The sequence below is a fragment of the Salvelinus alpinus genome, chromosome 11, assembly GCF_045679555.1.
Source record: "Salvelinus alpinus chromosome 11, SLU_Salpinus.1, whole genome shotgun sequence".
In the NCBI taxonomy this organism is placed as follows: Eukaryota; Metazoa; Chordata; class Actinopteri; order Salmoniformes; family Salmonidae; genus Salvelinus; species Salvelinus alpinus.
The window spans coordinates 32,150,471-32,176,902 of record NC_092096.1 but is presented as its reverse complement, the minus strand read 5'-3'; the positions used below and the strand labels follow the sequence as shown (position 1 = coordinate 32,176,902).

General features: G+C 44.9%; 2 protein-coding genes across 4 annotated transcripts; one reads left to right on the top strand and one right to left on the bottom strand.

Annotated features, from left to right (window-relative positions):
• Positions 1–324: 324 nt before the first annotated feature.
• On the top strand, positions 325–11,090 carry LOC139533964 (nucleoporin Nup37-like). 3 transcript variants are annotated; one of them, XM_071332515.1, is made up of 10 exons: positions 325–492; positions 2,460–2,675; positions 2,888–3,012; positions 5,473–5,545; positions 5,814–5,908; positions 9,768–9,858; positions 9,959–10,140; positions 10,276–10,326; positions 10,607–10,700; positions 10,859–11,090. In XM_071332515.1, exons 1-10 carry the CDS (start codon positions 490–492, stop codon positions 10,970–10,972), a joined length of 1,044 nt encoding a protein of 347 aa, XP_071188616.1. In that variant the 5' UTR covers positions 325–489; the 3' UTR covers positions 10,973–11,090. The 3 variants fall into 3 exon arrangements, with proteins under 3 accessions (XP_071188616.1, XP_071188614.1, XP_071188615.1); XM_071332513.1 differs by having other exon boundaries at positions 325–519; XM_071332514.1 differs by having other exon boundaries at positions 473–585.
• A 2,684-nt stretch (positions 11,091–13,774) lies between these two features.
• Positions 13,775–26,386, bottom strand: LOC139533961 (tyrosine 3-monooxygenase-like). The gene is made up of 12 exons (XM_071332509.1): positions 25,943–26,386; positions 25,624–25,801; positions 25,378–25,466; positions 25,143–25,210; positions 24,938–24,988; positions 24,640–24,785; positions 24,153–24,288; positions 23,893–23,962; positions 23,714–23,770; positions 23,390–23,485; positions 23,098–23,231; positions 13,775–15,986 (listed from the first exon to the last, which is right to left on the bottom strand). Exons 1-12 carry the CDS (start codon positions 26,168–26,170, stop codon positions 15,827–15,829), a joined length of 1,413 nt encoding a protein of 470 aa, XP_071188610.1. The 5' UTR covers positions 26,171–26,386; the 3' UTR covers positions 13,775–15,826.
• Positions 26,387–26,432: the final 46 nt, after the last annotated feature.

The following is a 26,432-nucleotide window of genomic DNA, read 5'->3' as shown; positions in this document are numbered from 1 at the left end:
AGTTAAAATGTTTAACGTTAATTAAAGTGGATATAAAACCTACAACAATACAGATGTAGGTTGCTGGTAGCTAGTGAAAAAATAAAACACCATTAAACACATACTTACCTAAACAAATGTTACAGCCTCAAACAGGGATAAGGATGTAGTGCGCGTGTCGCCAAAATACATTATTCACCCACGTAGCCAATGCACAAGCAGCTGATGCGTTGACATTTTTTAAATTCTGCTAAATAACTACTCTGACCAATCAGAATCTGTGTCATCATTTAACCACGCCTATGTTGTTACAACTGCTATCTGTGGTTCTTTATCACAGAACCCAATATTGTTTTGAGCTTATCTGACTATGTTTCGTGTGAGGACGTTTATTAATTATTATTTTATAACGTGTTTTTAATATAGCAATAGTGTGTAGCGTGTCAAAGCGCTGCACCATTGCGTTTTTAATCTCAGCGTGGTCCCCCTAGAATTGAATAATAAAATGGCATGGTACGTTCCAACAAGGACATCAACTGGGTAACAAATGCATATTTTTTTTTTTTTGGCAGAAGTTGTAGCTAACATGCTGAAAGGCGCGCGTAGGTATGGTTATGAATTAGCTATCTATGCTAGCTAAAAGGCCGCTTTATTTGTTTAAATATTATGTATTACATTGCCAAAGGCTGTCATCACTTTTAATCTGTAGTGTGTTGTAGGCTGCTAGCGTTTGAGTAGTTTCGCTGGCTGACATTAGCTGTCTGTTACTATCAGCTAACTAGCGTCGTGTTTAGACGTTAATAGCTAGTTAGCAAGCGCTGCTATATTGCAAGCTAGCTTTTACAACAGTGGGGAGACTGCTAGTTACATAGCATTTCACAATGTTACATTATCAGAGCATGTCCTGAAGCCAAGGCTACCACCTTTCTGGTGGTTACAAGGAAGATAGTCTACCTAGCTACCGGCCGCGAACTAAGTATTCTAGCTAGCTACAGTACTGACCGTTTGTGCACTGTTGAGCTAGCAATAGCCAGGACATGCCTCATTGACCCTAACCTACTAACTATATGCCTGTCTTCTTATGAGTAACATATACACTTGGATTGTTCATGCCTATCCAGACCTATTTTAACTCATGAGACACGGGTTTATCTAAAACATTTTAGAGCGAACTAAGTCGCCAGTACGTTAACTAGAGTAATTAGTTTGTCTACTTAAAAGGGCAATCTGAAGTTACAACAATCATTTTTAGACCTTTAAAAAAAAAAAAAAAGTCGCATACCCATTGATTATTGAATAATATAACTCGTAGATGCCTCGTGAGCTTAGTTCAACTGTCATACCCCCATCAGAACTCAGGTCAGTTAAATCAAAAACATGAAGTGTCTGACATTCTAGGACCAAGGTTGCCTACCCCTGTCATAGATGGTCAGTACTTCCATCCATAGCTCTGTCCATGAATTTGAGTGATAACATTTCTCAAGCCCCATCCCGCAGCTGTTTACCAAATCAGTGGCGGTGTGGTCCGCTCTGTAATTGTTCGAACTGCACATTGCCCCTTTAAGACCGCAATCAATGACACTTGAGACTGAATGATCCAGTGTAGTGAAATGGTGTTCTGTTGCCTTCACTTGGTGGATCCCCCTTGCTGTTAACCTTTGGAGTCCAATTGCCCAGTGGTTCTCAAACTGGGGGGTTTATAACTTATCAGACATGTCCAGATCAACTAGCCCATGTCAGCTAGTGTTGTCATGTTTGAGTCACTCAATTCACATGAATGCACATTAGTGCTTTAAAACAGCAACATTTTCTCTCTGCCAACAAGAGGGGTGTGAACAATTTGTGTCATGAACAGTGCTTATGCCCATAGAAATAGACGTGGCGCCCCCAGGGGGGACGTGGGATGTTCCCCAATGCTGAAAGCGGGGTCTGAGTGAAAAGGTTTGGGAACGTACAGTTTGGGAGCCTATAGCCTACATGATGTCAGTTAAACAGAAAGAATGATGTCCCATTATGTGATCACTGACAGCTGTCACCTATGACCTTTCACACATTTAAAAAGCTTCCATCTAAACAAATCCCCCGACCCACATGGGCCGGAAGAAGGGTGTATCACCGCACCCTTCCTAGAAAAGCTGGGCAAGTCTGTGTTTCTGGTATATCTCTCTCCTAGTCAAATTGTAGCAAGGGATCTATATGACTGGTTTTGCATTTAGGGAAGTTCTGATCTCATGGTTATCTTATTGTCACTCCCTACAGTAATTTCCTCAGTGACTACCACAGAAATTATACAGGCACATTAATTAATGTTCAGGCTTTAGGCTATATGAATCCCCCTCAACGAGTTAGCCCAATACTGGAGTATGTAAGCTTTGGCTCGCTTGAGTATGCATACGGAGGTATTGTTTTTGGCTTTCAATACAGATGTGCTGTTTCTGTATAAGGAAGTTAATATTAACCCCTCTTCAATCCTGATGCAGGTGGTAAAGTCAAACCAAAGAGTAAATACACTGGACATAAACATCACCAAAAATACATTTAGCATGGAGGACTCAGGTCGAGGAGCCAGCTACACAGTGCCCTGTGACGACTACGTCCATGTGGTGGAGTTCAGCCCCTTTGACAGTGGCTCAGCTGCGTCCCTCCTGGCCTATGGAGGAAACCAGTATGTGGTGGTTGGCACCTGCCGCTTCCAGGTGAGTGGTAGCCTGCCAGATTCCTCTTCCTCATGTCCTCTCTTCTAGCCTCCCTTCTCAAAATGCATCTGAAGAGAAGATCCTCCCAAGGTTCCTCTCCTCTGAGGAGGCATGGATAGGGGACACAAGGAAATGAGAAATGGTCTGTGTTTTGGTGCCATGTGTGATGTAAACCACTGCTGTATATGTGACGTGAACCACTGTTTGTGCAGGAGGAGGACATGGAGGTAGAGGGGGTTGAATTCACCACACTGCGTGTTTTCCATCATGCGTTACGTGTGGATTGCCTCGCATGGAGCCCTGAGTCTCGGCTGGACAAGCTGCCCCAACTCATCAGGTAGCCTACCTTAAACCTTTTAGTTCTTACAGCTGTCTTCTGTCTTTACATCAGGGTGTCTGGTCCTGGAGTGCTGCTAGTTGTTTCAGGCTTTCTTTCCAGCCCTGCAGTAAGTAACAGCTGATTCAGCTCATCATGGTGCAGACTGAAGACGTGGTTATTTGGACCAGCCACTGCTGTGGGTTGAAGCTGCACTACTGTTTTTTTTTTTTTTTTTCATCTTTCCTACGTAAAATGTATTTATAAAGCCCTTTTTATATCCGCAGTTGTCACATAGTTCTTATACAGAAACCCAGCCTAAAACCCCAAAGAGCGAGCAAGCAGGAGAGTGCGAGAGGGATACTTAAGATCACACAGGACTCCAGTAAGACAGAAAAACGTCAGATAGGACAGACCCACCCTTGCCCCCCGGTAGATAGACTATTGCAGCATATATATTAGGGACGGAGGGGTCGGGGGACACTGTGGTTCTGTCCCACGATAACCCTGGACAGGGCCACACACTTTGCAAAAGCACAGCCTCCACACCACCAGAGGGATATCAACAGACAAGGCGGAGTATAGCCCGCAGAGATCTCCCCCATCACATGAGCCCGAGGGGGCGCAAGACCAGACAGGAAGATAACATCAGTGACTCAACCCACTCAAGTTGAGTATAGCGAAAAGAGCCTGGCAAGACGTGATGCACCCCTCCTACTGACGGCATCAGAGAGCACTAGCAAGCCACTTACTCAGCCCCCGTAATAGGGTCAGTGGAGAGAGGGGAGCCGGCTAGGCAGAGACAGCAAGGGTGGTTCATCACTCCAATGCGTTGCTATTCACCTTCGCACCCCTGGTTCCAGACTACACTCAATCATAGGACCTACTGAAGAGATGAGAATTCAGGAAAGACTTAAAGGTTGAGACCGTTTCTGCATCTCTCATATGGATCGGCAGACCATTACGTAAAAATGGAGCTCCATGGGAGAAAGCCCTGCTTCCAGCTGTTTGCTTAGAAATTCTAGGAACAATGAGGCCTGCCTCTTGTGAAGATTGGGTACGTGTAGGTATGTACGGCTTGACCACCTGCTTATCCCAGAGCCATATATTTATCTAACTATGTCTCTGGGTCATCCATCTACACCACCTCTGTGTCAGTCAGTGGTATGAAACCCTCAGTAGTCTTGGCCCAGCTGTATTCCTCATTCACCTACCGTATGAAGCTCAGTCATCATTCTAGTCTGTGGCCCACTAGCAGTGTAATACCAACCCAGTTATTTCAGGTGTGGTTTGATTAAAAAAAGGAAGTTGAACGTTATTACTTAGAAAGCAAGGTTTTTCTCTTAATTGGAATGGTGGATGGGAATGCTGTAATCCCGCGGGAGATGTTTCCAAGTTGCTTTAATTGAAAGGGAAAGACAACGATACTTCCTGGCCTTCTGTGGTTAAGTCTGCAGGGCCCTGGGGCCGGCGTGTGACGTGCGCATGTGTTATTGCACTGATGGCTCCCCCGCTCAAGTTCCGTCCCTCCCCTAGTTTTACACGTAGTTATGCCTTCCAGGAAAAGCACAGTGTTCTCACGGGCGTGCCTGAGGCAGGGGCTGTCGAGGGTGCTAGGCGGAGGGGGTAGGGGGATTACGCTCTGAGGATCCCAGATTCTACTAGGCCAGCCATGTGAGGTCCAGTCAGCAACCTCCTGGTAGATTCTGGGGAACTGTCAGGAACACTTCCCCAGCATTAGCTCAGGGCCAAAACAGACCCAGTCATTAGTCAACCCTGTGACATTGACAACTCTTTGAAGATTGTCTCATGAAGAAATGTTCTCCCACTTGGAACTTGTTCTTTCATTGACAATATTCGTGCAGCATAGGCTAAATCTCAATAGCCTAGTTCGTATTGCAAGACTGTGAAGTATGTATTGAATTATAGGTTTGATGAGTGAAAGAAGGGTGGAATGCCCTCCACAATTCGCTGACTACTAGGCTATGTATCAGTTGTTGGTATACTCACCTGTACCAGTTGCTTGGGGGAATATTCTGGCTGTGTATCGTGACATCATGCCAAATCCGTCTGTTCCTGTGACTGCAAATGTGTGTGATATGTGTGTTTTTCTTGTAAGTGAGTTAGTGTAATTGTGTAAGTAATTGCAGGCGCTGGTATATACTACAACTGATTAGAGGCAAAGTCGTCTCCCAGGCGTTAGCAATGCTCAAATGGCATGAGGAATCTTTGTTTTTCTCCATGTTTATCTTCGCACTTAGAATCTCCCTGGCAGTGTTTCCATTGATCCATGTCCAAGTAGTTTACCACACACACACATCCAAAGGTGTCAGCCCACGCTGCAGTGCAGTCAGACACACACATAGACATGGACATGTGCCCGGGTGCGTGTACGTACGCGTGTCTTATAGTAGGATAGGCTCTGTTTTGATGTTCTCTTTCTTTGTTTATGTTTTTCTCTCTCTTCGTCTTTCCCTCCAGATTTTGCACTGCTGCAGCAGACAGAAAAGTGAGGCTGTTGACTTCTGATCTTCAGAATCAACATGAAGTCAAGGTAGAGTACTGGAGCCCCTGCTCTCACGACTAGATCCCACTGGAACTACTGCACCTGTCAGTTCATTTGGCATCTGGTTTCTTTAAATCAAGCCGTTTGTATATAGCACACTGACAGTAGGCACTTAGTGAATGGCTTTTTATATTAGCCTAATCAAGAACCCAGCACATAAGGAGCCAGGGAACTGTCTTACAGGCTCGCACCAAATGCAGTGTTTTGTTAATTGTATCTTCTGTGTTTCTGTGGTGATGTCTGTGTGGTTGTCTAGGTGATGGAGGGTCACACCAGCTACATCAACCACTTAGTGTTCGAACCCACGGAGGGGAAACAAATGGCTTCCGTCAGCGATGACCATACATGCAGGTCAGTCCGAACCTCCTCCCGGTCTCATTCAGCAAGAATAATATGAGTGTGTCTTCCCCCAGCTCTTGGATATGCGTTCTGTTCTCTGTTAATGGTGCAGAAAGTCCTGACTGTTTCCAAAATGAAACCCAATGCTTATCACAACACACCCCGGTGTTGCCGTGCGGAATCACACCGCTGCTTCTCCAGCTTTTCAAAGTAATTGGTTAAATATGGAAATCCAATTAGCTGCAGTACTGGTGGAGGTTGTTTCCCTCCTTAGGGTTGACTCTTAACAAGGTCCCCCAATGTGGCCTATCAATCAGTAGCTAGGTAGTGGAGCAAGGAAGGAAAGAGTGTGTCGTTAGCCAAAGGTGTAACCATGGGGTAACCTGGCACGGGAGGTTGGTGGTACCTTAATTGGGGAGAACGAGCTTGTGGTAATGACTGGAGCGGAATCAGTGGAATGGTATCAAATACATAGTTACCCGGTGTTTGCTATTCCATTAGCTCCGTTCCAGCCATTATTATGAGCCGTTCTCCCCTCAGCAGCCTCCACTGAACATGAGGGACCTCCTGTTACCTTAGTAACTAGGGTTGTAGCTAGGGTCCAGACAGGGCGAAAGCCTGGCCCAAATCCTACTTCCTCTTTGCCACTTCCCACACAATGTGAGCTCTTATTGTTTGACCTGTGATTGATGGGGGAGAACGTTTAATCAAGTTAGCAGCTTAGAAATTAATGACTGGCCCCTACTTTTCTCTCCGCTAGAGCCTGAAAGAGCACGTCTCTCATATCCATCTTTAAACCCAAAGCTCCCTGGATGAGAAACACACCTGAATCATCTGCTTTCTATTCATAAACTCATCATTTCAGGAGCCTGGAACTCGCGGTTACACTTCCAGTCATCAAATACAGGCCATGGTTGAATTATCTCCTCAATCTCCTTCCGCCCTGCTTAAATGCTCTAAAGTGTTGGTTAGGATGAGGGCTGTGGGGGGCCTCAGCTAGGGCTGGTGATGAAGCTCTGCTACTGCGAGAAACATCAGCGCACAGTTCTCCCTCAGCCTCCCTCTATAATGGTCTGGCCAGAGAAAACGGGTACGCTTGCTCGGCTCCATCTGCAGAAAGATTTAAATTCTGTCAGGTTGAAAAAATATAGGACGCAGGAGGAAGAGTGAGGTGGAACTAGGGAAAGATCAAGTTAACAGGAGAGGGGCCTTCCAGGCAGCCCACATGAACCGAGACCCCTGATAGGGTGAGAGAAAAGAACAGTGGACCGACTTCTCTACTTGTGCGTGTTCGTAAACTTGGCAGGTTGCCCTACCATAACTCTGCTGTGCTCTTTGTCAGCACTGTCCTTTCCTGCGTGGGAACTCTACTCCAGCCGGAGTAGCCACCTGTAGCAGCTAGAAGGTCGCAGCCTCCCACGGAGGTCAGAGTGTCTGCCGAGGTCCTAACCTCTCTGGGCTTGGCTCCCATTGTCTGTTAGCTTCCAGTTGGATTTGTTTCTGTTGAGTGAGATGGATTCCTCAGTTCAGCCAGCTCTGGTTTCATGTTGACATGGTTCAGCAGAATACAGCTTACTCAAGGGGCTTGAACAGAGACACCTTCTGCAACTATTTGTGCGGGATCTCAACTATTTGTTTTGTGTATGATCTACTCTGTGTCATCCTTTTAGGAAGTATTTCTGAGGCGTTATCACAATAGTTTGAGACTTTCTCCCCCCTCTAGCCCGTCAGTCAAGCTATCTGTCAGTTAGTATGTCCATGTCCACTCTACAACATTCTGGTCTTTCATCTCCTCTTTTCTCCTTTTCTTCTCATGTTCTCACGCTTTCTTCTTGCTCCGTTCTAGTGGATCCCATCATCAACTCTAGCGAGAGGAGCAAACCGATCCAATAAAAATGACTAATGACGGAGAATTATTTCAACAGTCCAAATGTCTGTTGAAGAACGTGTTATTGTTCAAGACACTTGAGTAGGTCTGATCAAGATGATGTTGGTGTGGTTTCGGGGAGGACGGCGTGCTGTGCACCTCTGCCTGGACTCCCCTGTGAGGCTCTGAGGCGGGATTACTGTTTGTCTTTCTCAACCCTCGTTCCCGCCGAGTGTCGCCAAGGTTATTTACCCTGCACTCTCTCATAATTTAGTTCACACGGTGCACTCTACGTTTCCCATTTCCTCCGCTCATTTGGAAAACTTTGACCGAAATGAAAAGGTGCGGCTGCTGTTTTCTCACTCACATCTACACAGACTTCAAATGCAGTCTCGCCTTTCAACTTTATTGTACATGAAGCCCAGTGTTTTTGCTTGATGTCACGTCAGTTGTAGTGTTATGCAATTACACATCTCTTTGTCAGTGGCGGTTTCAGTCTTGTTTCTTGCTCCCTTTCACCTTGTTCAGCAAGGATTACATTTAAAAAAATAAATCATAATCTTTCCCTATTTGAAGGGCAAAGTGGTGGACCACAACTTGGCTGGTTGCGGCGTAGCGTGCGATTGAACTCTGCTTGGCAAGTGGTCTGAGAAGAGAGGGTTTATGCTTGTTTGTCTGCGGTGGTCTGAGGTTTCCAACCTCGCTCATGCTCTATGGAGGAGGGTCTGCACCTCACTCTACACAGGGCCATTCTGACTTCCTTGTCGAGTCAAGAAAAAAAAAGCTCTCATGGAGAAATGTGAGGGTGTTTTATCCCCTGCAGGGAAGACAAAGGAAAAGTTGAGTGGTTACGGAGGTTATCATCTGGGATGGGGCATAATCATATCCTTTCCTCCGCGCCACTGGAGACATCTCTCCAACATGTTTGACATTTAGATGGGCTTTGGGCCTTTATTAGATGTCTTCTGCATGATCTCATCAGTCAGCGCATTCACATCGCTCCCAACCATACAGTCCTTTAAAAAAATGTTTTGGTTTAAACCGCTTGCATGTTTATTCCTCCCTGGTTCAGGGGAATGTTTTGTTAGATACGAGGCCTTGTGTTCGCTGAGGAGGGATTTCCGATGTGGTTGAAGAGTAGATCCTGGTCTTGGGAGCAGCCTGTCCTCTCCAAGTGATTTATTACATCCGTGCGCACGTTTACCTTGTGTCCTCGGCCTTCTCGCTCGTCAACGCAGGGCCCCGCCCGCCTGTCTTCACAGCTCAAGGGGGAGATTACGACCAAGATCCCTTTTTCCCTGAAAGAAGGGCGGTACTAGTGAGGCTCTGTGTCCGCATCTCTTGGACAACTGACAGAAGCTAGATAAATTACACGCAGGCATTAAGTGCTTTCAGAAAAACACTGGCATCACTACAGGCCTGGTGTGTGCTGTTCACTCATTAGAGTACATTCCGAAGAGAGTCTCACAGACGCCTGGGGAAAGGTGGGTTTGGATGGAGGCTTGTAACTTCGCTTTTTTGACATGGATCCTGTGAGACAAAAACAGCCAGCCAGCCAGCCATGATGTCTTTGTTATTTTTGATATTTTTAGCTGCCATTAGCAAGTGTAATCCTTTGTTTTGTGTGCTGTCAGCACCAAGGCATCTGCGCGTCATCTCCTCTCCCCTCCCCACACGGGGTGGCTGGACTCCGGGAGCTAGTTTTAGCACTGCCGCGCGTCCAACTCCAGTACAGCTAATTGAGTGCTTATTAATCTTGTTTTTTGGATTTGATAATTTGTCATTTTTGACAGGACCTCTTTTCGGACCCGGTTGTTTGTTTTTGAATCGCAGACTTCCTGTCTCAGGTTGTTTTCTAAACGGGTAGTTGAGGACAGGAGAATAATTTTCTTACAGTCCTTAAATGGTTCATTTCCCCTGAGCACACCCCCCCTCTGACCATCCTGTAGTGTCCAGCTAGTGCCCTTTCCCTTTCATGCTAGATAGCCTCTCTTGTCCCCACAGGGTGTGGGACCTGGAGGGGAATGAAACCACTACATTTAGACTACGCTCCCCTGGCGTCAGTGTGTGCTGGCATCCTGAAGATGCCTTCAAGGTGCGTACAGTAACAGTGCTCTCCAGTTTTATAATGAGAGTTTAAATACTTAGTGCGAGTGAAAAGAGCTTGTGATACTAAACCTTTGTCCTCTGTACAGCTGATGGTGGCCGAGAAGAAAGGGACGATACGCTTCTATGACCTGGTTACCCAGCAGGCCATTCTTTCTCTGGATTGCGGCCAGTCGCCGCTCATGTCGGCTGACTGGTGCCTCACCAATACCATCAAGGTGGGCGCGGTGACGGGCAGCGATTGGGTCATCTGGGATATTACCCGCTCCAGGTGAGTGGCAGGACAGATACTTGTGACCAACTGGGTTTGAACCCAGACAAGGTTACCCATCACCTCCGTTACATGCTGTGTAACACTACTGTATGAAGGCATGGGATTTGTTAATGGTTATTTGTCTGTTCATAGTTACCCACAAGAGAAGAGGCCTGCCCATGTAGAACGAGCAGGAAACTTCAGGTAACTGCTTTGTCCACGCTTCCAAAGTCCTTGCTATCTGGTATCCTTGGTATGTCCCTCCCCCATTGAAATTGATATGTTAAATGGTTACGTTAAGGGTTTTGGTGAGGGTAGGGATGTCCCAAGGATCCTGGATGCTTCCAATTCCTCTGACCTTCAGAGTATTGTGATGCATGTTGTGGTAGTCCGGCTGATACCGCTGCTGCTGACGTTGTCCATGATAAAGGCTGTGGTGATGATGATGGCAATTACTGTAACCACGGGTGTCATGGTCTTCCAGGTGGTCTCGGGTCAATGAGAATCTCTTCTCCACAACAGGATGTCCAGGAAAGATCAGCAGTCAGTTACTAGTACATCACCTGGGTCACCCACAGGTCAGTGAGCTGTGTGTTTGGCTGTTTGCATTGACACAGTGTGTCAGTTTCTGAGTAATAAAAGTGTGGGAATAATGTTCAGTAAGAGTGTTGGAAATGAGGATAACGTAACATGCTTCCTGGACCTGGTTTCTTACGTTTATATGGTGGTGTTGCAGCCCGTGATGATTGGATCAGCCACGGTGGGGGCAGGTCTAAGCTGGCACAGGTCCCTCCCACTCTGTGTCATTGGCGGTGACCGAAAGCTCTCTTTTTGGATGACAGAAATGTAATGCAGTCACTCCCTATGGACATATGGGAGGCAATGCAAATTTACATTGAAACTGTTTGACATGAGGTGTGGTTGGATATTTCTATTTTCATAATTTTTCAATAAAGTATTTCATTTTCCATGTTTTTGTTTGCTTTGACTTCTGAACTTAGTTTAGACACATCCTGGACTTTTGATGTTTATTTTAGAGTCCGACAACTGACCGCCCAGACAAACTGTCATACCCAGACAAACAGAATGGTGGAACTTGGCTTCTGTGAAAAGCAAGGCTGGTTCTGTCTTTCTCAGAAGTTTTGTATCAGTACTAGTTTGTTATGATGTTCTGCCAAGCGCCTCAGGGTGAGCTGCAGGTCACAGGAATGTGTGCGCTCAATGCTGCCAGCACTCTACTCTACCGGTCAACATCACAATCCCTCTACAGGTGCTCACTCTCTCTCTGTAAAACAGACATACACACTCACCCATACACAATCTGTCTCACACACGCGCACACACACACACACAGCTGTCCCCACCCCGGTAGGTCCTATAACACCTGCAGAGTGAGGCCTGGGAAGGCGAAGGACTAATGCATGCAGCCTGCTCCTGCTATTGGGTTATCCCTGAGATTATGACAAGGGCAGGAAACTAAAGAAAGAGAAAAATAAGGTTTTGGAAGAGAAGAGCAGGGAACTGGGAGTTGAGGTCTTTTCAGGTCAGATACTACTGGCTGGCAGAGGGGATGAGTGATTTGTCTCTCCAGAGAAGAGGGAGATGAAGAGAAAACACAAGAGCCACACATCTCATCGTTCTAGTGGGTGGGGATGTTCAGTGATGCTGAGATGGAGCATGGGAGACATTGGACCATAAGCCAACAGACGCAGAGTACTCCATTAGAAACAAGGGCTCATTGTATCCTATTGGATGGCCCATGTGCGAGAAGAGCACTTACTAACTGCATTAGAACTGCATTAAATTTGATCATGAATCATTTTTAGTGACAGCTAATCACTTGTTTCCACGGATGGATGTTTTTTAGTCCGAGGGCGCAGCCCTTTGGATGGAGTTGTGTGTCTACAAGGAGTAACACAGAACAGTTTATTTTACTCCATTAATGTATGTGTAAGGGGTGAAACAGTAGGTTTTATTGTGCACCGGTGTTGCTGCACGACAGCGTAAGGCAGGTATAGGGGAGGTGAGACCTCCACTCTTTCAATCCCGCTAGACAGGCCTGTATGTTTCTTGGAGCGTACGCTTTAACCACCATCCACAATCATAACATGCTACCGCTCTCCTGGTCGACTCTTTGTTTGAACAAGTCCAATGTGGTCGGTGCCGTACGTTTGCAGTGTTGGACACAAGTGGTGCTGGAATGGTTACGTGAAACAGAGAAATCAATGTCGGAGCTCAGGACGCCGCAACCTCTCTTTGCACACACCGCTGAACATTTTCCAAAGGCTATAATATCCTCTTAGGGTGAATTAGAATTACAAAGTGCAAGATTTTTGTGAGAAATGTGAGTCATGAGTCTCTCAATCAATTGTTTCTCCCAGAATCAAAGTGACCCAAGACCACCACCTGGTGGTCTCCCACCTTTGTTTCTAGTCTCTCTAGATCAGGGATGGGCAAGTCCAGTCCTCTGGTGCCGGAGAGGTGTCACACTTTTCCCCCATCCCTAGAAAACACAGGTGATTAAACTAATTGTGTTATAAACTAAAAATCACAGTTGATTATTGGAGTCAGGTGTGCTAGCTAGGGCTGGGGAAAAAGTGACACCAATCAGGTCCCCGATGACTGGTTACCCATCCCTGTTCTGGACAGATGGCTTGCCTTCCACAATGTACCAATGATCCATCTTAACACGTCAGGAAAGTGAAAGGGGGATACCTAGTCAGTTGTACAACTGAATGCATTCAACTGAAATGTGTCTTCCACATTTAACCCAACCCCTCTGATTCAGAGAGGTACGGTATGTATACAACGTCAGTTTGGCATAGAGGAAAGGGCGGTGTTGGTACATCCAGCTTTTTTAAGTCACTGCCTTATACACTTCTTGCCCTATCGTAAACATCCCCTGGACACATAGTAGCTGGTAAAATGGAGATCACAGGGGTTATTTTTAATGAGGGCATTTTTGCTAGTGGCTAGTTTGCATCAACTACCTTCACTAAAACTACAGCAAAGGTTTTGCCTGCAAACGTTAGTTTCGATGTGTCTGCCTCGTGATTTTTTGGGGAGAGTTGTCTGTCTGAAGAGGACCCTCCCGGAACAACCAAGAGAATCTGTCATTAATCCCAGACCTAGTACTGTTGCTGCCCTAGGTCTTGAATTTCGGAGACTGCTTTGTTACCTTCTTTGACATACCATGTAATGTTTCGCAAGTTAAATCAAGTGTAAACTGAGCTTGAAGCTTGCAGTATTAAAGTATCCATATTAGGTCATTCTCATGACCCTTAACCTCTTATTTTTTTGTTTGAACAAGGAGATCTTTGGTTTGAAGTTGAACAGTAGGATAACCATGATAGAGCTATTTCTCATAGGCCAGGAAGGCTTTCCTGGTTAGTAGGCCGACTTGGCTTCCAGCTTAATCTCCAGTTGTAATGTAATAACGAACGCAGAGAGGAATCAAAGAGAGATCAGACAGGTGTGAACTCTCCACCTCTCTCTCTGTAATCCCCTCCACCACTTCAGACAAGATGAGGCCTTCAGCTAATTCTGCCCCAACCCACACATGCGAAGCCAGGGGCTCAAGAAAAAAAGAACAAATGCCAATAATGAGCCGTATTAGAGGAGAGAAAACAAAGGAAGAGATTAGAGGTTTTCTTTGAGGTAAAAAAAATACTTTCCTTTAATCTCTTGGGGATTTTCTTAGGCCTACATGATGTAAAACCAGCCTGAAGTGGAAATGTGTTGATCTGGATGAGGGCAGTTGAGAGAAAAGGCTGCAAAGCATTACAATACAGACTAAATGTGACTATGATAAATCATTAGAGCACTCGGTACAGTGGGTTACACAAAATGTAAATTGGATAATTTTGGTCATCGTTTAATTTCAAGTGTCTCTGTGCAGTAATCATTGGGTTTAGCAGCATTTTTTTGTTTATGAATGCGGCAAAAAACAGTCCATGATCTGTGCTTCATCTATGTCTTCAGGGAGGACTCTGTGAACCCAATGACCCATCCTTTTGAGTCTGGGGAGGCTAGCGTGCCAAGGTAATGATGGTCCATGACATTAGGAAACACTTAAGTTCTGAAGGCAGGATGATACTGTACATCATTGGGGGATTTGTGGTTAGTATGTGAGGCACAATAATTTTGCTTGGAACCAGTAATGGTTATCGTATCGTCATGGCAACCCCTTTTGTGTTTAGGGGCCTCAGCAGATTTGGATCCCAGTGGTCTGGGATTTTCTGGTGGGGGATTTTTGGATCTGAGCTGTGCTGGATGTAAGCTGAGATACGCAAAATTATTAAGTGTTCGAATTTGGGTTAAGCAAGTGGATGTGTGCACTGCTGCACTCAAGTCGAGCGGTATAGTAGATCAATCTTCGGCTCTGTGCACCATTTTCTCCACTGGAGAGGTTGTGTTTCTCTGTGAGTAAAGTGAACCATGTTTGATTTACACTGGAATAATTGAACAGGAAGGCCTCCCACTCAAGGTGGTCGGAGGCTTTCACATCCACTGTGTACATCATGATGTTTTACAGTCGGTGTAGATCTATGAACCGATTTGCGTTCTGGCTTTAAAAAGGAATACGGGTGAACTCTGGTACAGACACATTGTCACTGATACAGAAACAAGGCATATATTACCCCTTGAACCCACAGGTAGAGGGAGGAAGAGAGAGGAGATGGAGAGAGTTTATCATGCCAGTTGTGAAACCCTACTGACCGTGTAGTGTTATACTGTGAGTTCTGTGTGACCAGGTCCAGCTTTAGATCCACTGGGCCTCAGTACTGGCTCTGACAGTAGCCAGCTGAGGAAACATGATATTTAAATCATTCATAATTAGCTCCTTCCCTTTACTTAATAACACGTGAAGACAAATGGGTTCCAAGAATTTTCTAAATGGAAACAGTTGGTTTGGAATGGGAGGCAGTGGCACATGGGCTTATATTGTAGTACTCCCCACCCTCTGACGTTCATGTTCCCTCTCGCTCTCTCTCTGTCTCTTGCTCGCTTGCTCTCTCAAACGCAAATGCACAGACTTTGTATACTTTATCTCTTTCCTTGATCTCCCTCCATATTGGGGGTTTTCCACGCTCTCTTTCTGATCACTATTTTACACATGCATTCTAAAGTTTTTCTCTAATCTCTCTACGAAGATAAACATTCTCGGATATATTCACCCTGTACATTTCCTACCCCCATGTGTGTCTCTCTCTCTTTCATGCCCTTTGTGATTGGACTGAAAAAATAAAAAGTATTACTTTGTACATTCTCCTCACAATACATGTAAAACGTCACCGAACATATCAATACATATCATATCAATACATGCACCCAACAAGGAAATATTTATGAATCTTGCACATAAATATAAATTGTGTTTTTCAGTTAACTAAATATATACATAGCATTTCACATCCATCCATTTTTATATGCTAAATCTAGTTTAGTCTCTAAAAAATACAATAATAATAATGCAAGTATTAGCCCAGTAGGATTGAAGAGGTGGATATTCAACTGATTGTCTTAAATGGAACTACTGTATTTTGTGCAATTTGAGCATTGATTGTTTGTGCATTTGGCCCCATGGCCACACAGAGAAATTACAGATTGCACCTTTAAAGACCCAAAATGGCTTCCCCTTCCCACCCCTCCAGAGGTATGTATCAGTTTCACTCCCTGAGTCTCTGGCTCAGTGTTGAGGCCCTCAGCCCAGTTTCTCCAGGGCACTGTGGAGTATCTTCAGGTCGTCTCTCATCTGGCCTAGGGCATGCTGGATCTTACTGGGTTGGTCCAGAACCTCCAGGCTGGAAGTGAATGGGTCGTACCGGACAGAGAAGGGCCGTTGGATGGACGACGAGTACCGCCTGCAGGTAGAACAATAGGGTTTTATAACATTGGGTCCATATTTGCGAATAAGCAACCATTTAATTTTAAACTGTTCTCTGACACCAAATGCATATCAGCCAATTCAAATCTGTGATTTACTTGCATGTGACAGAAAACTAAATTCAAAATCAAATGTTATTTGTCACATGCGCCGAATACAACAGGTACTCTTACATTGAAATGCTTACTTACAAGCCCTTAACCAACAATGCGGTTTTAAGAAAATACCCCAGAAAAAGTAAGAGATAAGAATAACAAATAATTAAAGAGCAGCAGTAAGTAACAATAGCGGGGCTATATACAGAGGGTACCGGTACAGACACAATGTGCAGGGGCACCGGTTAGTCGAGGTAATTGAGGTAATATGTACATGTAGGTAGAGTTATTAAAGTGACTATGCATAGATAATAACGGAGTAGCAGCAGTGTAGAAGGGGGGGGGGGCGCATTGCAAATAGGCTGGGTAGCATTTCATTACATGTTTAGGAGTCTTATGGCTTGGGGGGTGGAAGCTGTTTAGAAGCCTCTTGGACCTAGACTTGGCGCGCTGGTACCGCTTGCCGTGCGGTAGCAGAGAGAACAGTCTATGACTAGGGTGGCTGCAGTCTTTGACAATTTGTAGGGCCTTCCTCTGACACCGCCTGGTATAGAGGTCCTGAATGGCAGGAAGCTTGGCCCCGGTGATGTACTGGGCCGTACGCACTACCCTCTATAGTGCCTTGCGGTCGGAGGCCGAGCAGTTGCCATACCAGGCAGTAATGCAACCAGTCAGGATGCTCTCGATGGTGCAGCTGCAGAACCTTTTGAGGATCTGAGGACCCATGCCAAATCTTTTCAGTCTCTTGAGGGGGAATAGGTTTTGTCATGCCCTCTTCACGACTGTCTTGGTGTGCTTGGACCATGTTAGTTTGTTGGTGATGTGGACGCCAAGGAACTTGAAGCTCTCAACCTGCTCCACTACAGCCCTGTTGATGAGAATGGGGGCGTGCTCGGTACTCCTTTTCCTGTAGTCCACAATCATCTCCTTTGTCTTGATCACATTGAGGGAGAGGTTGTTGTCCTTGCACCACACGTCAGGTCTCTGACCTCCTCCCTATAGGCCGTCTCATCGTTGTCGGTGATCAGGCTTACCACTGTTGTGTCATCGGCAAACTTAATGATGGTGTTGGGAGTCGTGCCTGGCCGTGCAGCCATGAGTGAACAGGGAGTACAGGAGGGGACTGAGCACGCACCCCTGAGGGGCCACCGTGTTGAGGATCAGCGTGGCGGATGTGGTGTTACCTACCCTTACGACCTGGGGGCGGCCCGTCAGGAAGTCCAGGATCCAGTTGCAGAGGGAGGTGTTTAGTCCCAGGATCCTTAGCTTAGTGATGAACTTTGAGGGCACTATGGTGTTGAACACTGAGCTGTAGTCAATGAATAGCATTCTCACATAGGTGTTCCTTTTGTCCAGGTGTGAAAGGGCAGTGTGGAGTGCAATAGAGATTGCATCATCTGTGGATCTGTTGGGACGGTATGAAAATTGGAGTGGGTCTAAGGTTTCTGGGATAATGTTGTTGATGTGAGCCATGACCAGCCTTTCAAAGCATTTCATGGCTACAGACGTGAGTGCTACGGGTCGGTAGTCATTTAGGCAGCTTACCTTAGTGTTCTTGGGCACAGGGACTATGGTGGTCTGCTTGAATATGTTGGTATTACAGACTCAGACAGGGGGAGGTTGAAAATGTCAGTGAAGACACTTGCCAGTTGGTCAGCGCATGCTCGGAGTACACATCCTGGAAATCCGTCTGGCCCTGCGGTCTTGTGAATGTTGACCTGTTTAAAGGTTTTACTCACATCGGCTGCGGGGAGCGTGATCACACAGTCGCCCGGAACAGCTGATGCTCTCATGCATGTTTCAGTGTTTCTTGCTTCAAAGCAAGCATAGAAGTTATTTAGCCCGTCTGGTAGTCTCGTGTCACTGGGCAGCTCTCGGCTGTGCTTCCCTTTGTAGTCTGTAATAGTTTGTAAGCCCTGCCACATCCGACGAGCGTCGGAGCCGGTGTAGTACAATTTCGATCTTAGTCCTGTATTGATGCTTTACCTGTTTGATGGTTCGTCGGCGGGCATAGTGGGATTTCTTATAAGCTTCCGGGTTAGAGTCCCGCTCCTTGAAAGTGGCAGTTCTATCCTTTAGCTCAGTGCGAATGTTGCCTGTAAACCGTGGCTTCTGGTTGGGGTATGTACGTACAGTCACTGTGGGGATGACGTCATCGATACACTTATTGATGAAGCCAGTGACTGATGTAGTGTACTCCGGAACATATCCCAGTCTGTGCTAGCAAAACAGTCCTGTAGTTTAGCATCTGCTTCATCTGACCACTTTTTTATAGACTGAGTCACTGATGCTTCCTGCTTACATTTTTGCTTGTGAGCAGGAATCAGGAGGATAGAATTATGGTCAGATTTGCCAAATGGAGGGTGAGGGAGAGCTTTGTACGTATCTCTGAATGTGGAGTAAAGGTGGTCTAGAGTTTTTTTTTTTTTTTCTCTGGTTGCACATTGAACATGCTGATAGACATGAGGTAAAACTGATTCAAGTTTCCCTGCATGTATACAGCTCATTGAGTGCGGTTCTAGTGCCAGCATCGGTCTGCGGTGATATGTAGACGGCTACGAAAAATACAGATGAAAACTCTCTAGGTAGATAGTTTGGTCTACAGCTTATCATGAGATACTCTACCTCAGGCGAGCAAAACCTCGAGACTTCCTTAGATACCGTGCACTAGCTGTTGTTTACAAATATGCATAGGCCCCCTCCCCGTGTCTTACCAGAGGCTGCTGTTCTATCTTGCCGATAGAGTGTATAACCCGCCAGCTGTATGTTATTAATGTTGTCGTTCAGCCACAACTCGGTGAAACATAAGATATTGCAGTTTTTAATGTCCCGTTGGTAGGATATATGTGCTTTCAGTTCGTCACATTTATTTTCCAGCGATTAGCTAACAGTACTGATGGCAAAGGCAGATTAGCCACTCGTCGCCTGATCCTCACAAGGCACCCCGATCTCTTTACGTGAAATCTCAGTTTCTTTCTCCAGCGAATGATGGGAAAACTGGGCCTGTTCGGGTGTTTGGAGTATATCCTTCCCGTCCGACTCATTAAAGACAGTAATCGCTGTTCTGATGTCCAGAAGCTATTTTCGGTCATAAGAGACGGTAATAGCAGCATTATGTACAAAATATGTTACAAACAATGCGAAAAAAATGAACAAAATAGCACAGTTGGTTCAGAGCCAATAAAACAGCAGCCATCCCCTCCGGCGCCATCACAAATGTAGCTGGTCCCATCAGATAACATGGAACACGTTAGCCCTATGCTAACCTCAACAGGGGGTACTTATTCTTCATCAGTCTATCAAAGATCTTAGACTTATATCCACCAACCAATGGCATTTCTTAAAATAGGTCAACCCTGGCCACTAGAGGGATATTTTAAACCTACAGGAAGAGAGGCCCAACTCCGGGGGAAATCTGTCTCCTTCCAGCAGGTGACGTTTTTTTTTCGTTGTTTCACTCACCCAGGCAAGGAGTTTTTGTATGGAAGTCAATGAGCATTGAATTTGGTGAACAAAAAAAATGAATAGCTTATTTGCTACATGAGCTTTATTTGATCGAATAGAAGTTCCGTAATGCTTAAGTTGTTATGAGTGTACTGATATAAGTAGGACACGTGACATCCCGGTAACTTTGAGGGAAAAACACTTTATATTGGAGTAGTCTCGAGATAGCTATACATATTCATGGCATGAAACTAGTAGCATAGCATCTGTCTCCATTGAATACAGGCGGTTGACGTCAACAACTCTCATCGAATATTCAAATAAGATTACAATAATGAGATGTATCCACTAAAAGGATATGAGGGAGCTAGACAGCCTGCCGTGCCGTTTTCTAGACAACTACCACCATTGTTAGGGCAGAGGGCCATGTATCTTGTCAGTATATCCACAATCTTTGCTGTTCTGTTGGTCTGTAATGTTGTGAGCCAATATTGCATTGACGCATCCTCGACTACACTACTAGCTAGTACTAACAAGACATTTTCATGTTTTTGCATTTATGACAAAATCCCACGTTTCTGTTTCACACACATCCATGTGCTTTTATGGGGAAATTATGAGGTCCTTACAACATGTACGTTTATCGTACATCGTAAAACCCCAAAAACGAAGAGCCTTATGGATTTGTCAAATAGCATGTAGACTATCACTATCATTATTGCCTCTAGGTGGCACACTGCTAAAACGGTCAGCTTGAAATCAATAGCTCACCGTGGGTTCGAGTCACCCTCCTGGCAAGCTTTTTTGGTGAGGACAAAACTGTTCACTGCCGGTCCTTGATGCTCAATTCAAAACGCATTTGACCAAGTGGATGATTATAATAATGCATAGCCTACAAAACGTTGTAGGCCTGGATGTAAGTGTAGCCTACCTACATAAGAATATACTCATCATGACAGCCAAGTGTGATAAACTTATTTTAAAATAACTGCAATACTGCCATCTGTAGGATGATAATGATACTAACTACAATCCTACTGTACACTTTGTAATGTTCATCCTCCTCGAGTCAAATAACGCATATGTGACAAAGTAGATGATTATAAATATGCATATAACCCACTGTAGGCCTACATTTGTGTTCATGTCCATGTTATATAGTCTATGTAATATAGCCTATGCAATATAATTATTAGGCCATAGCAGTGCGTTTGTCTGCAAGGCTGAAGAAAGAGTTATCTCCTTATTCAATTATTGAATAATCTTCCCTTTCAAGCTGTTGGCGTCCATTTTCAGCACACTAATACAGTACATGTACAGTATATATTTCAAAGGGGAGGAAACTCGTGAAATTCGAACCCTTGCCGTAATCTGCGACAATTACGTGGACTTGGCACTTAACACAGAGAGCAATTTGACCAGTCAGTCAAATACATGTGACGGTTGTTTGATGATCGGAGCATCCTGTTGGACTGAGGTGTGTTAAGGATGCTTCCATGAACAAGAGTTGGAACACGTCCAACCACGTTGACAATTGTAATTGGCTGATGCATAATTTATGCCAGGATATAATCAGTGCCACCTGGTGAGGTTAGCATAGGGCTAACGTGTGCCATGTTATCGGATGGGACCAGCTACGATTTAGTGTTCTGTCACGTGCAAGTAAATCGACAAGTCTAATTGGCTGATATGGATTTTGTGCCAGAGAACCTGTTTAAACCCCCCTAAGATCGATGTCCGTGCTCCCGTGGAAATCTAAATATCATAATAAAAAAATCTAGGTGTCATGTTACACTGTAAACGCTCCTTCCAGACTCACTATAAGCATCTCCAATCCAAAATTAAATCTAGAATCGACTTCCTATTTTGCAACAAATCATCCTTCACTTATGCTGCCAAACATACCCTAGTAAAACTGACTAGCCTACCGATCCTTAACTTCGGCGATGTCATCTACAAAATAGCCTCCAACACTCTACTCAGCAAATTGGATGCAGTCCATCACAGTGCCATCTGTTTTGTCACCAAAGCCTCATATACTACCCACCACTGCGACCTGTATGCTCTCTCGTTGGCTGGCCCTCGCTTCATATCTGTCGCCAAACCCACTGGCTCCAGGTCATCTATAAGTCGTTGCTAGTTAAAGCCTTGCCTTATCTCAGCTCACTGGTCACCATAGCAGCACCCACCCGCAGCACAGGTATATTTCACTGGTCACCCCCAAAGCCAATTCCTCCTTCAACCGCCTTTCCTTCCAGTTCTCTGCTGCCAATGACTGGAACGAACTGCAAAAATCACTGAAGCTGGAGACTCATATCTCCCTCACTAGCTTTAAGTGTAACAGTATAACTTTAGACCGTCCCCTCGCCCCGACACGGGCGCGAACCAGGGACCTTCTGCACACATCAACAACAGTCACCCACGAAGCGTCGTTACCCATCGCTCCACAAAAGCCGCGGCCCTTGCAGAGCAAGGGGCAACACTACTAATAGGTTTCAGAGCAAGTGACGTAACTGATTGAAACGCTACTAGCGCGGTCACCATAGCAGCACCCACCCGCAGCACAGGTATATTTCACTGGTCACCCCCAAAGCCAATTCCTCTTTCAACCGCCTTTCCTTCCAGTTCTCTGCTGCCAATGACTGGAACGAACTGCAAAAATCACTGAAGCTGGAGACTCATATCTCCCTCACTAGCTTTAAGCACCAGCTGTCAGAGCAGCGCACAGATCGCTGCACCTGTACATAGCCAATCTGTAAATAGCCCATCCAACTACCTTATCACCATATTGTTATTTATTTTGCTCCTTTTCACCCCAGTACCGCTACTTGCACACTCATCTTCTGCATATCTATCACCCCAGTGTTTAATTTGCCCTACTGTAATAATTTTGCCACTATGGCCTATTTATTGCCTCACCCCCCTTATCCTACCTCATTTGCACACACTGTATATAGACTTTCTCTATTGTATTATTGACTGTATGTTTGTTTATTCCATGTGTAACTCTGTGTTGTTGTTTGTGTCGCACTGCTTTGCTTTATCTTGGTCAGGTCGCAGTTGTAAATGAGAACTTGTTCTCAACTAGACTACCTGGTTAAATAAAGGTACAATAAATAAATGTGTTAGCTAACACACCTGACTCCAATAATCAACTAACCATGATCTTCAGTTTAGAATGGAATTAGTTAACTCAGCTGTTTGTGCTAGGGATGGGGTAAAAGTGTGACACCACTCCGGCCCCCAAGGACTGGAGTTGCCCATGTCCATCGGTACTCTGCTCATTCAGATTACATTAATATATTACAAAACGTAATATGCTAATTACGAGTAACTCCTAAACAGCTGCCTTCAGTCTGATTTGCTTCTGTGTCCTCACTCAGATCCCCTGAGCTTCCCACTGGCTCCTCTCCAAAACCCCCGCAGCACTGCGGTCCAAGAGCGACAAGATCAACTCAAATCCAAGGTATACGCCACATGTTACACATTTCCTGTGGCGTACTGAAGTGCTCACATATAGACATTCACCACTTGTATGCATTGATGTACCTCATCTTAATCTTGGCATCCTCAAAGCTTTCTGAGACAAAATAGACAGGTTGGAAAGTCTGGTCCTGGTAAGGCTGGATTGCTGTCTCCTCTGGGTTGAATGGCTTGTACTCAGGTTCGTTCGAGAGAGCATACTGAAAGATGGAAGTAAGAGATAAGTGATTAGTTATCGTTTTAGAATCCTTCAGAAATGATTAGCGACATGTTATATGAAAACAAGAGATAATAAATTAGGAATTAGTCCCTTCTATCAGTACAATTCTACAGAGTACCAATGTAAAATCCTACTCACAATGAGTTCTCCATATGAGGACAGGAGGCCGGCACCGTATGCCTTCACAGTTCCATTCTGCTTACACAGTCCAAACTCCACGGTGAACCAGTACAACTGTCGGAGGAATGGCAACAAGTGATGAGGAAATGATAAGGCTCCGTTTCACGCCTGACAACACATTAATCAAATGGTCAGATTGGTCCGTATTTTATATTTTCCACTAGATGGCAGCAAAGGTCCGTAATTTGCAGTCCAACACCCAACCTCAGTGCAGTATCTAATGTTTTAGATCTGATTGGTAACTGCTTATTTTGAAATGAAAGCTCAAAGGTCAGCTCTTACAGTTGAGAGTCTCTCAATATCCTCGTCTGATGCTCCCAGTGAGGCTAGGCCAATTTCCTGCAAATGACAAACAATTGTGAGTGTTGCGCACTGATAAGACAATTTATGTATTATTATAATGGATGTATTATTACACCCAAGCATCATATTAACCGTATTATAAGTCTAAATGTTTTTACCTGGGAAAACTGGGCAAATTCTTTGTCTGCAAGCATAGGAATATGGCCGAGTAACTCGTGACAGCAATCTCTGAGAGAAGGAAGCGCAAAAGCTGTGACTACATGACGCACATGAATATGTCCATTGTTTAGACTGATTATCACGATACACATGAATCATACATATGCTATTATTTAGGATCAGTTAGTAAACTGAATATTATGACACACACTGTTTATTTCGAGTGATTCTACTATGCCAATAACACCAATTGACGTACGGCTCCGGGGAGTGCATGGGTGCGGAGGCGTGGCGGATGTACTGGGTACACTGGAACACTCTGAAGGCCAGACTAGCTAGGAAGTCTCTGGCGGAGAGTAGCCCTGCCACCGGACGCAGCTGGAAGCCTGTCTTCTCTGGACAAACAAGAACACATAGCAAGGTACCACTGTCAGACACATATTCACCAGTGGCATGGATGCTGATGTTCATACATGGTGAACAGTGACTGCCTATAGTGTTTCTGCAGTACGAGAACAATCCCTAATGTTGTTATTACTGTTGTAAGCAATCTACATTAAAATAATGAGGCATAATCAATCTATAAGGTGCGCACTGCGCGCAGTCATCGACCAGAATTAGTCATTCAATGGAAAGTCATGGGCATGCTGGATTTGCCTCTGTCCATGTTTATTCTATTCCTTGAAGCTGGGCATAGTGCTGCTATTGCTCTGTCCCTCAGGCAGAGATAGACTGCTGGGCCTCACCTTTGAGGAAGGCAGAGACCTCCCGGAGCTGGGGGATACTGTCCTCTCCGTAGCCACACTCCCTCTCCAGCTGCTGCAGCCCACCCAGGAACTGTCTGCACGCCAGGTCAGGGTAGATGGTCCTCAGGGTCCGGTACACTTCTCTCCTGTTAAATGACAGCAGCAGCAGAGTCATTAGAACACTGTCATTCCAACTCCACAGGTATATTGACTGTAGACTATTATCATTATGAAAGAAGTCTATTAGGATTGTATGATGTCCATCTCCAGTATACTATACATCAGCTGTTATTCTCACCATGTGGCCACCTCCTCTGGTGTGTACTCCACTCTGGGTAATGGTTCCCCCCTGTGGAACAGAGATGGATGCATCAATCATTCCTTTACGAATGCATTTCTACAATGGCATGCCTTTGGTCCAATGATGCAGTGCTGGCACCGAAGAGCGACTGACTACATGGGAATAACTTTTTTGAAAGGTGAAAATGATGAGATCAATTTACTGTCTGTAATTCGCTGCAAGTTCAGCGATGAAGCACCTTCTTTTTCTGTATTCTGGATCACTGAATCCCTGAAAAAAGGAATCATAACAATTAGTTAGCCATGACATTTTTAGTTTGTTGTCCTTTTTGATAGTTGAGTATTATTTCTAACAATCCAATGAATTATACAAGTATTGTATCAATGCCATATAAATGGTAGCCTAGCAATATTGCTAAGGTAAACATAAACACTAACTGGATGATCCTGGTCCATATCTGGGTCATATTTCGTTATCAACAGGTTGCATTTATCCAGATCTCTAATCTTTCTGGGGAACCAGGGAACTAAAACAAGGAAACAGGAAAATATGGCAGAGCGTAATTATTTCACACAATGTAAATGAATAGGTGTTATTGTATTCTAAACGATCATAAAAACAAGAAAAACGTTACTATTATTAGGAACGTGTGATTTATTATTTCATTCAAATTGTATTATAACCTTTTTCCTCTGGGATGGTGCGTACGTCGTCGGCGACTCTCTTGAGTGAGTTGATGAAGGTGTCCGTGTCAGAGATGTGCACTTCACACCTCATAAAGAACTCCAGATCACCACAGCCACTGTTCTTAGACTTACTCCCTGGTCGGCTCTCAATATGCAGAAGCTTAGCTTCAAACGTCTGAATGCATGGTAAAGACATACATATCACATTTAAGCAAACACATGTATATTTCATCACATTGATTCGATGCCGTAGACCTGATTTAATTGAAGCTCTCCATCTGCAACTCATATCTAATGATGGACATGTTTTCCTTACCTCAAAGACTTTGCCAGTTTTAAAGAACCCTGCATTCTTCTCGTGGCTGAGTGCGAAAAGGATGTTCAGTGTCACTGTTCCTTCCTTTTCCTCAAACACAAAGCTTTCACCACCCCGCGATGGGCCAGGGGAAGAGGAACCGCTGGCGCGCTCTTTCCGGGCATCTTCGATCAGACTTCGCTTTCTGCCGACGAACGGAATGTTTTGCGCCACACTCTCCGTCTTCATTGAACTTATGTCAATTTGTCGTAGACTGTCTTAAAAATGATATTGCAGAGTTGCTATGATTTGTTTGATCGAATAGTCTATATGGGCCTATTACCGGATACTGAGACTCTCCGAGGCACAGCTGTGTCTGAAGCTGTGCTGTTAGCAGGGAGACAGGTTTATATCCCAGTGCCACACAATTCTTTATGGAAATGAGTTACGCAAATGCACACGTATGATTTTTAGGTGTTATGCGTCATAACAGCCAATCAATCACCTTTTA

What these genes read in the sequence shown, in the direction of transcription:
- LOC139533964 (XM_071332513.1), top strand. Translation starts at nt 490, where the DNA reads ATGGTACGTTCCAACAAGGACATCAACTGG. An exon ending in ATCCTGAAGATGCCTTCAAG is followed by an intron (nt 9,859 to 9,958) that starts GTGCGTACAGTA and finishes TCCTCTGTACAG; the next exon opens with CTGATGGTGGCCGAGAAGAA. An exon ending in TGGGATATTACCCGCTCCAG is followed by an intron (nt 10,141 to 10,275) that starts GTGAGTGGCAGG and finishes GTCTGTTCATAG; the next exon opens with TTACCCACAAGAGAAGAGGC.
- LOC139533961 (XM_071332509.1), bottom strand. Translation starts at nt 26,170, where the DNA reads ATGAAGACGGAGAGTGTGGCGCAAAACATTCCGTTCGTCGGCAGAAAG. An exon ending in CACCATCCCAGAGGAAAAAG is followed by an intron (nt 25,467 to 25,623) that starts GTTATAATACAA and finishes TCCTTGTTTTAG; the next exon opens with TTCCCTGGTTCCCCAGAAAG. An exon ending in AATTTGCCCAGTTTTCCCAG is followed by an intron (nt 23,771 to 23,892) that starts GTAAAAACATTT and finishes TGTCATTTGCAG; the next exon opens with GAAATTGGCCTAGCCTCACT.